At 44.5% G+C, this 14,138-nt stretch overlaps 1 protein-coding gene across 1 annotated transcript in view; it reads left to right on the top strand.

The window, feature by feature from the left end:
• The window catches only part of AQP1 (aquaporin 1 (Colton blood group)), a 32,782-nt gene extending 21,013 nt beyond the window's left edge, over positions 1 to 11,769 (top strand). The window contains exons 3-4 of the mRNA XM_026688169.2: positions 7,579 to 7,659; positions 9,682 to 11,769. Of these exons, the coding sequence (XP_026543954.1) occupies positions 7,579 to 7,659; positions 9,682 to 9,855 (255 nt within the window). The 3' untranslated portion in view covers positions 9,856 to 11,769. The remainder of the gene's footprint in view (positions 1 to 7,578; positions 7,660 to 9,681) is intronic.
• Positions 11,770 to 14,138: the final 2,369 nt, after the last annotated feature.

Here is a 14,138-nt window from a genome sequence, read left to right as displayed (position 1 = left end):
AGGAATAAGAACATAGAGAAGAGGGAAATTAAAAGGAAAAAAAAAACCTCAAGAGCTAAGAAATAGATAAGATTTTTTTAAAAAAACATGAGATTTATACACAAAGGAATAAGAACATAGAAATAGAATACAAGGATAGAAAAGGGATAGATTAAATAAGAATAGAAACTGATGGAAAATAGAATGCGGTAGGGAATTATATTTTATACTTTAACAGTGTTGTATGGAAAAAAATGAAGCGCTGTCTTGGTTGTGTACATATTAAGTAAAAACCCTAACACAGGCCAGGTCTGTTACCAAAGCAACAGAAATCAAAACATATCTGAAGTCCTAAACAAGCAGAAACAATATGGAAGCAGCTCAGACTGATACCACAATAATTCACGTGAGTATAAAAGCAAGAGATAAAAGCACAGGCCTGCAAGATTCAATTACGGTACCCACTCTCAATCAACATGTAGCTTTCAACTGTAGGATTGATTTCTGATCTGGTTCACTTACTGGGGGCTGACACGGTCTTTGAAAAGATTAGCAAAGAGAGAGAGAGAGAATATTTGTAGTTTGGGGTTGAACTGTGGGGTCCTTGGTGCTCTCCGAGCTGGGTGGTTTTCTTGAAGACGTTTCATGACCAAAGTAGGGGACATAATCAGTGCTGGAAAGGAATGGGGTTTGCAAGGAGGAAGAGGAGGAGGAGGAAGATTGTGGGGTCTTTGATGCTCTCTGAGCGTGGTGGTTTTCTTGCAGACATTTCACGACCCAACTAGGGAACATCATCAGTGCTAGGAGGGAGTGGGGTTTGTGGAGAGGAGGAGGAAGAGGAGGAGGAGGAAGAGGAGGAAGATTGTGGAATCCTTGATGCTGTCTGAGCTTGACTGTCTTCTCGCAGACATTTCATGACCCCACTAGGTAACTTCCTTGGTGCTAGAATATTAGTAGCTAGCATCTTTATAGACAATGGTGCTGATGAACAAGCCCCACGCTCACCAGCGTTAATGATGTTACCCAATTTAGGTAATGGAACAAAGACTCCATACTTCAAAAGTGTTCCATGCCACCCAGGGGTGGGATTCAATTGTTTTAACAACCGGTTCTGTGGGCATGGCTTAGTTGGTGGGCATGGCTTGGTGGTCATGTGACTGGCTGGGCGTGGTCAACTCAATATCACTCACATCAAGGCACGCATCTCCTGGCCTCTCGTGACTGTGGGGATGCTGCAACAGTCAAAAGTGTGAAAAATGGTCATAAGTCAATTTTTTCAGTGCCATTGTAACTTTGAATGGTCCCTCCACACAAGCAAAGTACCAGCAAAGGAGGGGGAAAAAACTCCAGAGACGTTCCAGAGACAGGAAGTCTAGTCCTGCCAAGAATGTAATAAGGGTTAATGGAGAGGCAGTTTCTGTAAGCAACACCAGAATGTTTCCTTCCTGCCTTCCTTACAGGATTAGGCCAGGAATTTCTTCTAACAACCGGTTCTCCGAACTGATTAGAATGTTAACAACCGGTTCTAGCGAATAGGTCCGAACTGGTAGAATCCCACCCCTGATGCCATCCCCAAGTTCATCATTCTGAATGGGAGAGAAAGGAAAAATTAAAGATGCACTCATATTCTAATCTAATTAGAAATAAATTTGATAGCTTTTGCAAAACCGACAGTGCAAAACAGTCAGCGTACTGCCATAGGGGACACAAAAAGGTCTGAAAAGTCAAGATAACAGTTGCAATGGCATGATAGAACGTTTCCATCTAGAACTGATGATGCTATCCAGTTGGGTTATCAAATGTCTGCAAGAAAACAACCAAGCTCAGAGACGACCAAAGACCCCACAATCCTCCTCCTCCTCCTCCTCTTTCTTTTCCACCTTCCCCCTCTCCTCCCGCTCTCCCTCCTCCCTTCCCCAAACCCTCTTCCCTTCTAGCACTGATGATGTTCCCTACTTGGGTCATGAAACGTCTGCAAGAAAACCACTAAGCTCAGAGAGCACCAAGGACCCCACAATCCTCCCCCTCCCCCTCTTTCTTCTCCATCTTCCCCTTCTCCTCCTCCTCTTCCTCCTATCTTCCCCAAACCCTCTTCCCTTCTAGCCCTGATGATGTTCCCTAGTTGGGTCATGAAACGTCTGCAAGAAAACCACCCAGATCAAGGAGCACCAAGAACCCCACAGTTCAACCTTGAGCTACCAATATTCTCTTCTGTTGATGAAAGAACCTGTCGAGGTTTTTTTTTTTTAACGTCTCCCATGTTCTACTCAATGGGTTGGAGAATGATCTAGATAATGGAGAAGGTGTATCTTTACATCATTTAAGACATCCAACTTTACCTGTGGAGGCAGATACAGGCTTAGATAACAGACCATTCCTAGAGGAGGCTGCAGCTCATCCCTAGAATGTGTCATTCTTTGAGACAAGTTCTCGTGTTGTCAAGATTCCCACAGACCTTCGAAAGCTAAACCATCTTTGTTCCGGGGATGGAGAGCACACACCATCCAATGTTGGCTTTTTAAAATCAGGTAGGAAAGTATGTTGGATTACTCTTTTTCACCTCAGCTGCAGATCATATTCTGCCTCTACGGTAGATCTGTGAAAAATTCTGCTTTTGGAATAGACTATTCCGAGGGACTCTAGAACTTTCCACCCTTTCTCCAGACCACAATTGAGGGACTTGGAGCATGCCAAGGTGGCTCTCCCAAACCACTTCCTGTTCCAGAACATTTGCTTTTTTTAAAAAGTCCCAGGCCACCCAAAAACAGCTGGATTGGGCTGCTCTGAAGAAAGAACAGATTGGGCAGGGAATATTGTTCATTTTCCACTTAGATAGTCCTCAACTTACAACCACAACTGAGCCCTAAATTTAGTCACTTGGCAACTGGCTCATATTTATGGCGGTTGCAATGCCCTGGGATCATCTGATCTACTTGTAGGAAGTTAGTACTCACCCCTCTCCTAGAAAAATGAAATATCCTGGGAAATATTAAAAAGGCAGAATATTTCATCTAAAAAGAATAGAAACTCAGAAGCAGAAGCTCACCCCCACCTTTGTTAATGGGTGGGCCATTAAGGCAGTGATCCCCAACCTTTTTTACGCCTCGGCCCGGTATCCCCAACCTTTTTTATGGCGCGGCCCGGTACCGGCATTAGCTGGGCGCCGCCATCTTTTTTTGATGAAAACGTGCTTCTGGTGAGCTTTCTACCCGGAAAAGCTCACCGGAAGCACTTTTTCATAAAAAAAAGATGGCGGCGCCCAGCAAGCCAGCGGCCCGGTAGGACTTGTTCCACTGACCAGTCCCGGTCCGCGGACCAGTGGTTGGGGACCCCTGCATTAAGGCCTGGGCCAGAATACTTTACATAACAAAGATCTCCATGTAAAAAACTATAGCAATTGCTCAAAAGCCCTTTTCAGTGCATCATCATCCAGCCAGGCTCAATCAAGCCTGCAACCCAGGACAGCCTACAGAGTTGCCCCTGCGTGGCCCCATGGGAGTCTGACAACCAATCAGAATACAAGCTCCAATTCAAATCCCCACAAAGGTTATAAAACCCAGGCACTCTCAGCACCTCAGCCCCTTTTCTGGATCTCTTCCTTCACCTTGGAGCATGTGATCATCCTTCCTTTTCACTCTGGGGCTCCAGGCCATGTGGGTCCTCCTGTCCACCATTAAACCTTCCAAACAGCCTCCATGTTTCCAGTGTCTTTTTCCCCACTTGGAACTGAACCCAGAAGGATTTTTCTTCCAACACACTTTTGGGAAAAGCAAAATCAATGGGGGAGGGGAGCCAGATTCACTTAACAACCGTGTCATGACTTAACAACTGCAGTGATTGATTTAACAACTGTGGCAACAAAGCAGGTAAAATGGCACCCAGTGGACTTCACTTAACAACTGCAGACACCAATTTAACAACTGCAGCAAAAAAAGTCATGAAATGGGGCAAAACTCAGTTAACAACTGTCTTGGTTAGCAATGGAAATTTTGGGCTCATTTGTGTTCGTAAGTCGAGGACTACCTGTATTGATGGTGCCATGATTGAATTCAATCACAGCATACCAACTGGTTGAAAGTTTCTGCCTTTATCTTCCTTTTCTTCACCTGTTCTTGGGTGCACACCTACAATTGTTATGTCTATCACTTCAGTGCATCCCTCCATTCTGTACTTGTTCTTTTCCCTTCCCTTCCTTCATGTCTTCTCTCCTCTTTTCTTCCAGTTTTATGGTTTCTATTCCAGAGATCTACAAACTATGCAACTTTAAGACATGTGGACTTCAACTCCCAGAATTCCCCTGGAAGTTGAAGTCCACAAGTCTTAAAGTTGCATAGTTTGCAAATCTCTGGACTAGTCTGACCATAGAATACTTCCACCTTGGACATGCCAAGAGAACACGTATGTTTCACTGATCTGGACAGAGTCTGCCCAACTTTCTAATTCTTCTGTACTTGCAAGGAACACACAAAAAAGGGAATATTTTCTTTCTTTGCCACAAATGAAAACAAAAACAGCCATTGCTCATTTTCTTCCTGACGCATTTCACACGCTAGACTCCATTAAGGTAATTAAGATGTTCAATCAATCAATCGTGGTTTGCCTTATCTTGTTTTCCATATATTGGGCTATGTGTATCCAATCCATTTAATTAGGAAGCTCCACCTCTGCAAAATACACCCCCCCCCTTAAAAATTCTCTCTGTCTCTCTCGGTTGTTCTCTCTCTCTGTCTTCTGTCTCTCTATGTGTGTGTCTGTCTCTGTCTGTCTGTCTCTCTATCTTTCTCTGTCTCTTTCTCTCTCTGTGTGTCTCTGTCTTTGTCTCTCTGTTTCTGTGTCTCTCTATGTGCGTCTCTGTCTCTCTCTGTGTCTCTCTCTCTCTGTGTCTCTGTCTCTGTGTCTCTCTATGTGTGTTTGTCTGTCTCTCTCTCTGTGTGTGTCTCTCTATGTGTCTGTCTCTCTATCTTTCTCTGTGTGTGTCTCTGTCTCTCTGTCTCTCTCTATATGTGTGTCTCTGTGTCTCTGTCTCTCTGTCTTTTTCTCTCTCTCTCTGCCTCTCTCTCTGTCTTTCTCTGTCTCTCTGTCTCTCTCTGTGTGTGTCTCTGTCTCTGTGTCTCTCTCTATGTGTGTCTCTGTCTCTCTGTCTCTCTCTGCCTCTCCTGCCTCTCTCTCTCCCTCTCCCTCTCCCTCTGTCTCTCTCTGTCTCTATGTGTCTCTGTCTTTGTCTCTCTGTCGCTCTCTGTGTCTCTCTCTCTGTGTGTCTCTGTCTCTGTCTCTGTGTCTCTCTCTGTGTGTATCTGTCTGCCTCTCTCTCTGTATGTGTGTCTCTCTATGTGTCTCTGTCTCCCTCTCTCTATCTTTCTCTGTGTGAGTCTCTGTCTCTGTCTCTCTGTCTCTCTGTCTTTCTCTCTCTTTCTGCCTCTCTCTGCCTCTCTCTCTGTCTTTCTCTGTCTCTCTCTCTCTCTCTCTGTATCTATGTCTTTGTCTCTCTGTCTCTCTCTGTCTCTCTCTCTCTGTGTCTTTCTCTGTGTGTCTCTGTCTCTCTGTCTGCCTCTCTCTCTGTGTGTGTGTGTGTGTGTCTCTCTGTTCATCTCTGTCTCTGTGTCTCTCTCTATGTGTGTCTCTGTCTCTCTCCCTCTCTCTCCCTCTGTCTTTGTCTCTGTCTCTCTCTCTCTCTCTCTCTCTATATATATATATATATATATATATGTCTCTGTCTTTGTTTCTCTGTCTCTCTGTCTCTCTCTCTCTCTCTCTCTGTGTGTGTCTGTCTCTCTGTCTCTCTCTGTGTCTCTCTGTATGTGTGTCTCTGTCTCTCTGTCTCTCTCTCTCTCTCTCTCTCTCTCTCTCTCTCTCTCTGCCTCTGCCCCTCTCTCTGCGTCTCTCTGTGTGTCTCTCTGTATTTCTCTCTCTGTCTCTGTCTTTCTCTGCCTCTCTGTGCGTGTGTGTGTGTCTCTGTCTCTGTCTCTCTGTGTCTCTTTCTGTGTTTCTCTCTCTGTCTCTGTCTTTCTCTCTGCCTCTGCCCCCCCCTCTGTCTCGCTCTGTCTCTCTCTCTCTCTCTCTCTCTCTCTCACACACACACACACTCACACAGAGTGCATACACTACATAAACATAAATGAAAGATACATGAGAGAAAGATATTATTTATTTTTATTCTGCCTTCATTATTTTTGCAAGTAACTCAACAGAGCAAACATATTTAATACTTTTCCTCCTCCTCTTTTCCTCACAACAAAAAACAACCTTGTGAGGCAGGTTGGGGCTGAGAGAGAAGGGCTGATTCATATCACCCAGCTGGCTTTTTCATGACTAAAGCAGGACTAGAACTCACCATCTCCTGGTGATTGGTTCAAAGTCACCCAAACGGCTTTCGTGTCTAAGGCAGGACAGTAAGTATCAACTTGGGCATTTGGTCGACACACAAACCTGATTCGGTTTTTCAGATTGCCTCATTTATCACAGCCCTTTGCAATGTTTTTCAAGGAACAAGGAAGATATTGACATGTCCTCAAATTGGAAAGCAAATCAGTGCATAGGATAAAAGAATAACGGAGCTAGAAGGGACCTTGGAGGTCTTCTAGTCCAACCCCTTGCTCAGATTATGTACCATTCCAGACAAATGGCTGTCCAATCTCTTCTTAAAAACTTCCAGTGTTGGAGCATCCACAACTTCTGGAGACAAGTTGTTCCACTGATTAATTGTTCTTAACTGTCAAGAAATTCCTCCTTAGTTCTAGGTTGCTTCACTCCTTGATTAGTTTCCATCTGTTGCTTCTTGTCCGGCCTTTGGGTGCTTCGGATAATAGCTTGACTCCCTCTTCTTTGGGGCAGCCCCTGAGATATTGGAACACTGCTATCATGTCTCCCAGTGGTGGGATTCAATTTTCTTTTACTACCAGTTCTATGGGCGTGGCTTGGTGGGCGTGGTGTGGCTTGGTGGGTGTGGCAGGGGAAGGATACTGCAAAATCTCCATTCCCTCCCCACTTCAGGGGGGAGGATACTATAACATCCCCATTCCCTCCCCTCCCCACTAACCTGCTTTCCAGCCCCCTTCTCCTCTGCAGGGCAACAAAAGAAGACCCAGCCGATCAGCTGGGACTCGGGAGGCAGATAATAGATGGGGTTGGCGGGGCCTGTCAGAGGTGGTATTCCAAACTACTCAAAAGGTCCACTACCGGTTCTCCAGAACTGGTCAGAAGCTGCTGAATACCACCTCTGATGTCTCCCTTAGTCCTTCTTGTCATTAAACTAGACATACCCAATTCCTGCAACTATTCTTTGTATGTTTTAGTCTCCAGTCCCCTAATCCTCTTTCTTGCTCTTCTCTGCACTCTTTCTAGAGTCTCAACATCTTTTTTTACATCTTGGCAACCAAAACCGGATGCAAATATTCCAAATGAGGCCTTATCAAGTCAGAACACCCTCTGAGTGGTGCATTCATCGACTCTGGCCTGAATTGCCCGTGATCTTTAAAACTTGGAAACTCAGCTCTCCTGCGTTGAACGGAAGTCCCTAAACAATTCTTCCTGAAATGACTGATTCTGGCCTGCAGGCACGACTCCCAGCTAACCAAATCTCCCCCTCTTTGCACTTCACAGATTGATTACACCGGTTGCGGCATCAACCCTGCACGCTCCTTTGGATCAGCTTTGGTGACCACTAACTTCTCTGACCACTGGGTAGGTTTCCGATCAGGATCGCAAGCCGGACACATGCATCACGGAAGGGCTAAGTGGAGAATCCCGTGCTTGGATAGAAGAAGCTTCATCAAAGTTACATTAAAAGTTGCTGGGTGTCACTTCAGGCTACAACTGGCGGCGGGACACAGCAAAAGCAAAGGATGAGCTAAGGAAAATGCAAAGAGAAGCACTTTAGAAGCAGAAGGAAACGTCGGAGGGGCTGCCCTCCAAATGTTTGGGGTGATAGTTTCCAGCAGTGTCACGTTACACACAAACACACACTCACACACACACACACGTGCACACAACATTGTTGACAACCGTCACCACAAACTTCAGTAGAGAAGCCCCTCTGCTGTTTCTTTTTGCTTCTAAAGCAGGTGACATATTGGTTGCCGAATGCTGAACTTTGATCGCCTGGCCATGGTGCAATGGTCATAAGGGCGAAGACTGGTCCTCAGATGCTTTGTCCAGTGCCATTGTGACTTCGAAAGGTCGCTAAGTGAAGGGCTTTAAGTCGAGGACTATTGGTGTAGTCGTTTTGTAAGTTCCCTAATGATTTTCTTGCAGACGTTTCATGACCCAGCTAGGTAACATCATCAGTACTAGAAGGGACTGGGTGTCAGAGTGGAGGAGGAGGAGGAAGAAGAGGAGGAGGGGGAGGGGGAGGAGGAGATTGTGACATCCTTGGTGCCCTCTGAGCTTGGTTCTTTTCTTGAAGACATTTCGTGACCCAACTAGGTAACTGTCATGCCCCTGCCAGAGTCTGAATCTGAACAGTTGGCAGGGAGTGGAAGTGTGGCTCCATTGGCTGTGGAGGAAACTGGGGAAGGGCAAGGTCCGGCTGGGCAGAGCAGGGGAGATGTAGAGCAGGGGAAAGGGAGTTCAGAGGAAGACCCAGGCCCACCCCCTCTTCATCCTAGGGCACGCAGGGAGGAATGGAGAAGAGAAAAATGTGGGTTGTGTGGCTTACGGGGGAGGAAAGGGCCCTGATTCCCTTCATTAGGCACACCTGGGAATGAGAGTTTAAAAGAGATGCATGCTGAGTGTGGCAGCTGTTGGGAGCAAATGTAAGTTTATCTTGTGTTGACTTTGTTTATCTGTATTCCTGGCATCCTCTCAATCATGTTGAATTACTGCCGTTCCTTCACATCTGGAATTCCTTCTCCTGCCCTGCCGGACTAATCACCTCATTTTGCCTTGTTTGGACTTATAGTTACCGTTTTTGTTGACCATGTTTTGGACTTGATTCTCTGCACCCAAAAGCTGTTCCTGGGAGAATTTTTCTCCAGCCAGAAGGTAACCTGGACATTGGGGGCAAAGTTGGAGCTAATAAAGGGACTCCTACTGATTATCTGACTGTGTTGCCTTGGTGCCACGCCCCTTTGGGTCATCACAGTAACATTATCAGTGCTAGAAGCTAGAATCCGTTCCCTTTTAGGACTGAGGATGTCACCTAGTTTTGGTTACGAAATGCCTGCAAGAAAACTCCCAGGCTCAAAGAGAACCAAGGAACTGACTATTCAACCCCAAGATCCAAATATTCCCTTGCATTGTTTGGGGTAGAGATTATCCAACATGCATTGAGGGAACACACAGACAGGGGTAGGTTTTAACCGGTTCTGTCCACCTCTGTAGAACCGGTAGCTCTGAAGAGCAGCAGACATAGAACCGGTTCTATGTCTGCTGATGTTTAGGGCCACCCACCCACCCACCCACCCGGGCTCTTACCTGATCTTTATTTCCTGGTTTTTCAACTTCAGCTGCCGAACGAGGCACAGCTGCAGTTAAAAAAAAACAAGAAAAAGGCTGCTTCTCCACAGGCAGCATGCTAATGACTCGCTAATGATGATTTATGATGATTTACAGGGAAGCTCGTAAATCCCGAACTAGTAGTTATCCCTTTTGTATCCCACCCCTGCACACAGGGTAGCGATTGATTGATGGCTTGGCAGCTCTGCCAACCTGGGGGCGGGCACAGCTGTATTATTGATCAGTGCTCTTTTTGGGGTTGAATTTCAGGTCTTCTGGGTTGGCCCCTTATTGGGGGGCGCCACTGCGGCTTTCATCTACGACTTCATCCTGGCACCACGAAGCAGCGAGATCACAGACCGTATGAAGGTTTGGACCACTGGCAACGTGGAAGAGTACGATCTCGACGCCGACGACTCGCGAGTAGAGATGAAACCGAAATAAAGGGAAGAGAGGGGTCTCGGAAAGCCAAAGCACTCGTTTCTGAAAACGTGCTGTCTCTCTCTCTCTCTCTTTTTTTTTACACGTGCATCTGTTGGATCAGTATTATAGACTCTTTCTAAAATGACCTGCCATTTTTCCAAACGTTTTTGTAAGCTGCGATGACTTTGCTTCTGTGTTTGTTTGTTTTTTCCCCTCTCCAAATTTCTAAACTTGAGCCTTTTGGGAGAATTGAAGGGAGATGTTTCTGGAGCCTCGTGTGTTCTTTTTTTGTCGTTGTTCTGGAGCCAAAGGGATAGGTGCCTTGAAAAAGTAGATTATTTTTGTATTATTTCAGCCTAGAATGATAGGAAGAGCCTGCCTGAAGCAGGGAATAAATATGGAATTATGTTATCCAGAGAGAGAGAGAAAAGAAAAGAAAAAAGCCAAGGAAGAGCAATGCCTTGATCTTAGACCAAGTTCCAGATTTTAGAAATGAGAAAGTCAGTGGCAAAAAATAAATTTAGTAGAATTTTCTAGAGAATCTGGGCCATTTGGAGATATTAGGAAAATAAATATTTTTCTCCATTGTTTAGAGCAGAGGTCTCCAAACTTAGCAGCTTTAAGACTATGCTGGCTGAGGAATTCTGGGAGTTGAAGTCCACAAGTCTTAAAGTTGTCAAGTTTGGGGACCCCTGGTTTAGAGAATAGAATACACACATAAACACACACACACACACACACACACACACACACACATTTTGATGCCCTCAAATCCACGTTGACTCGTAATAGCAACAGAGCCGTGTTCCTCACCTTTGGCAACCATAAGCTGGGTGGACTTCAACTCCCAGAATTATCCAGCTGAAAGTTGAAGTCCATACCTGTTAAAGCACGCGGCTAGGGGAATTCTGGGAGTTGAAGTCCACCCATCTTAAAGTCACCAAGTTTGACAAAGACTGACATATAGTAGGTAGGCAGGCCTTCTCTGGGATGAGGGTGTAGTTGCCTCTCCTCGAATCACTGAATGTTAGAGGAGACCTTAGGATCATCTAGTCTAACCCACTGCCCAATTCAGGAAGCACTACTATAGCATTCCAGACAGATGCCTTCTCCTGCTGAAGCATCTCCAGATATCCATCATCACCCAAGGTATCCTGTTCGGTTGTTGAAGATCTTTAGAGCAGGAGGTTCTATATCATTTTAGACAAATGGCTGTCTAATCTCTTCTTAAAAACCTCCAATATTGGAGCTATCCACAACTTCTTGAAGGAAATTGTTCAACCGACTGAATTGTTCTCCACTGTTAGGAAATTTCTTCTTAGTTCTAGGTTGGATCTTCCCTTAATTAGTTTCTATCCGTTGCTTCTTGTCCTGCCTTCAGGTGCTTTGGAGAACAGCTTGACTGCCTCTTCTTTGGGGCAGCCCCTCAAATCGGAAGACTGCTATCATGTCACCCCTAGTCCTTCTTTGCATTAAACTAGACTAATTCCTGCAACCATTCTTCGTATGTTTTAGCACCCCTTGACATGGCTCACTGATGACCACTTATAGATTATATTCCCACAAGGCATTAAATAGGGTCACTTGGAAGCGTGGTGCCTAATAACCAGCTCTTGCTTAGCATGTACATATGTGTGTGCCACTTTGAATGTTGTCCAAACCATGGAAGAAAAATATACTTTGATATGAAGCTATACATATTACAAGATTACCGCCATACCTTACTGTAAGAATCTCTCTTCTCTAAACCGCTTCTCTAAATATGTTTATTTCCTAACTTCATTTTCTACGGATGTCAACTGTCACCCTAAAACAGTGACAATTTCACAGTTGCCTTGCTTGGGAACCTAAAGTGTATTGATTATTCGCTGCGTATCTTCCATCCAGAAATGTTCCACAAAAATCCAAGTAAAAATATCTGAATATCTGAATGTATTGCTGGTTGGTTTGTTTTTTTCTCTCCATAGAAAATGAGGGCTGATTTGCCCTTAAAAACATATCGCTTGGTTTAGAACATGGCACAAGTTGGGGACATCGATCCGGATCAAACTGAATTAAAATTTGTGCTTGATCCAATGGTGGGATTCAAACATTTTTACTACCGGTTCTGTGGGCATGGCTTGGTGGGTGTTGCAGGGTGACTGCAAAATCCCCATTCTTTCCCCAACCCACTGACCTGCTTTCCAGCTCCGTTCTCCAGTGCAGGGCAACCAAAGGAGACCCAGCCAATCAGCTGGGACGTGGGAGGTGGAGAATCGATGGGGGCGGGGCCAGTCAGAGGTGGGATTTGCCGGTTCTCCAAACTACTCAAAATGTCCGCTACTGGTTCTCCAAAACTGGTCAGAACCAGCTGAATATCCACCTCTGGTTTGATCCTCTGACAAGTGGACGGCCAGCTTAACTGGACGTAAGGTGAATTCTGTCAGAATCATTGCAGATTTTTATGTACAAGTTCTCCAGAACTTACAACTGTTTATTTAATAACTGTTTGAAGTTAACAACAGCACTGAAAAAAGGGGCTTAAGACAGTTTTTCACACTTAAGACCATTGCAACTGATTCATATTTATGACGGTTGCAGTATCCCAGGGTCACGTGACAGGCAAATTTGGTGGGGAAGCCAGATTCATTGAACCACCATATTAGCTTACCAGCTGCAGGGATTCACTTACAAACGGTGGCAAGGAAGGTTGTAAAAATGGGGGAGGAATTCGCTTAAAGGCTGCCTCGCTTAGTTACTGAAATTTTGTGGTCGTAAGGCGAGAACTACCTGTACTATGTAAGATTGAACTATGTAGCACAAGCCAGACTTTATGTAAATCTTCTCAGGTATGTTTCTAATGATGATCTACCATTATTTCTGTTCCACATGTAAAAAAAAAAACCCTGCCAAAACAAGTTGTGTTGACATCTCGTGAATATATAAACAGCTTCTGCACCGATGCGCTGGGATTCATTGTGTACATGAAAGGAAATGGATGGCTGAAAATGCAAACGAAGAGCTGAAGCTTAAAATGCAATCTGATACAGATAATCAGAGTTGGAAGGGAGCTTGTAGGTCATCTAGTCCAACCCCCGGCCCAAGCAGGAGACCCTGCACCATTTATGACAGAGGGCAGTCCAGCCTCTTCTTGAAAGTCTCAAGTGATGAAGCTCCCACAACTTCCAAAGGCAACTTCTGTACCATGGGTTGATCGCTTTCCTTATTTCAAGGTTGAATCTCTCTTTGATCAATTTCCATCCATTATTCCTTGTCTGGTTTTTTTGTTTTTTTTAGAAAATAGCTTGATCTCTACTCCCCTCTATATATAATTCTTTGATGAAATACTTTCAGTTTTTACTATTTAACAATTTGCATTGGGGAATGCTTGATATCTTGGTGGTATCCGCTAAATGGCTAAAGCAAAACAAAAAACAAAAAAAAAAACCCAAGACATTTATTTCCTAATTTACAGGTAGTCCTCGACTTATGACCACAATTAGGAATGGAATTTTTGTGGCTAACAAAGATTGTTGCTAAGCAAGTCACGCCTGATTTTGTGACTATTTAATGCCATGATTGTTAAGCGAATCCCCATGGTTGCTAAGTGAATCACAAGTCATTAAGCGAATCCGGCCTCCCCCATTGACTTTGCATCTCAGAAACCATCCGGGAAGGTCAGAAATAGTGTTTACATTCAGACAATTGGACTGTTGTAAATACATCTCAGTTGTCCGGATTTTGATCATGTGACCATGGAAATGCTGTGATAGTCGTAAGTGCGAGGACTAGTTATAAGTCTTTTTTTCCCCCAGTACTATTTCCTGGTGCTTCGTTTAGAAACTGGGAATGTTAAAATTTTAGTTTTGAACCAGCGATAAAGTTCAGCCTCAAAGAATAAGTGATAATTACAATCCTTGACTTGCAACAATTCATTTATTGACCGTTTGAAATTACACCAACAACGAAAAAAGTGACTTATGGCCATTTTTCACACTTAGGACTACTGTACTATCTCCATGGTCGTGTGATCAAAATTCCTATGACGGTTGCAGTGTCCTAGGGTCATGTGATCGACTTTTGCGGCCTTCTGATTGGCAAAGACAATGGGGGAGCCAGATTTACTTCATAACTGTGTTATTAACTTAATAAACACATGATTCAACGATAGTGGCGAGAAAGGTTGTCAAATGGGGCAAAATTCACTTAACAAGTCTCTCGTTTAGCAACATTAATGTTGGACTCAATTTTGAAGAATACTACCACCAAAAACTGACAAGGCAAATATATAAATGGAGAGCAAACTTCACTTCTTTCCGGCACTG

The sequence above is a fragment of the Notechis scutatus genome, chromosome Z (assembly GCF_049901735.1).
Source record: "Notechis scutatus isolate UNSWTSFEM ecotype Mainland chromosome Z, rNotScu1.2, whole genome shotgun sequence".
Taxonomy (NCBI): domain Eukaryota; kingdom Metazoa; phylum Chordata; class Lepidosauria; order Squamata; family Elapidae; genus Notechis; species Notechis scutatus.
The sequence above is the reverse complement of the archived record's forward strand: the minus strand, read 5'-3'. Positions and strand labels throughout refer to the sequence as shown.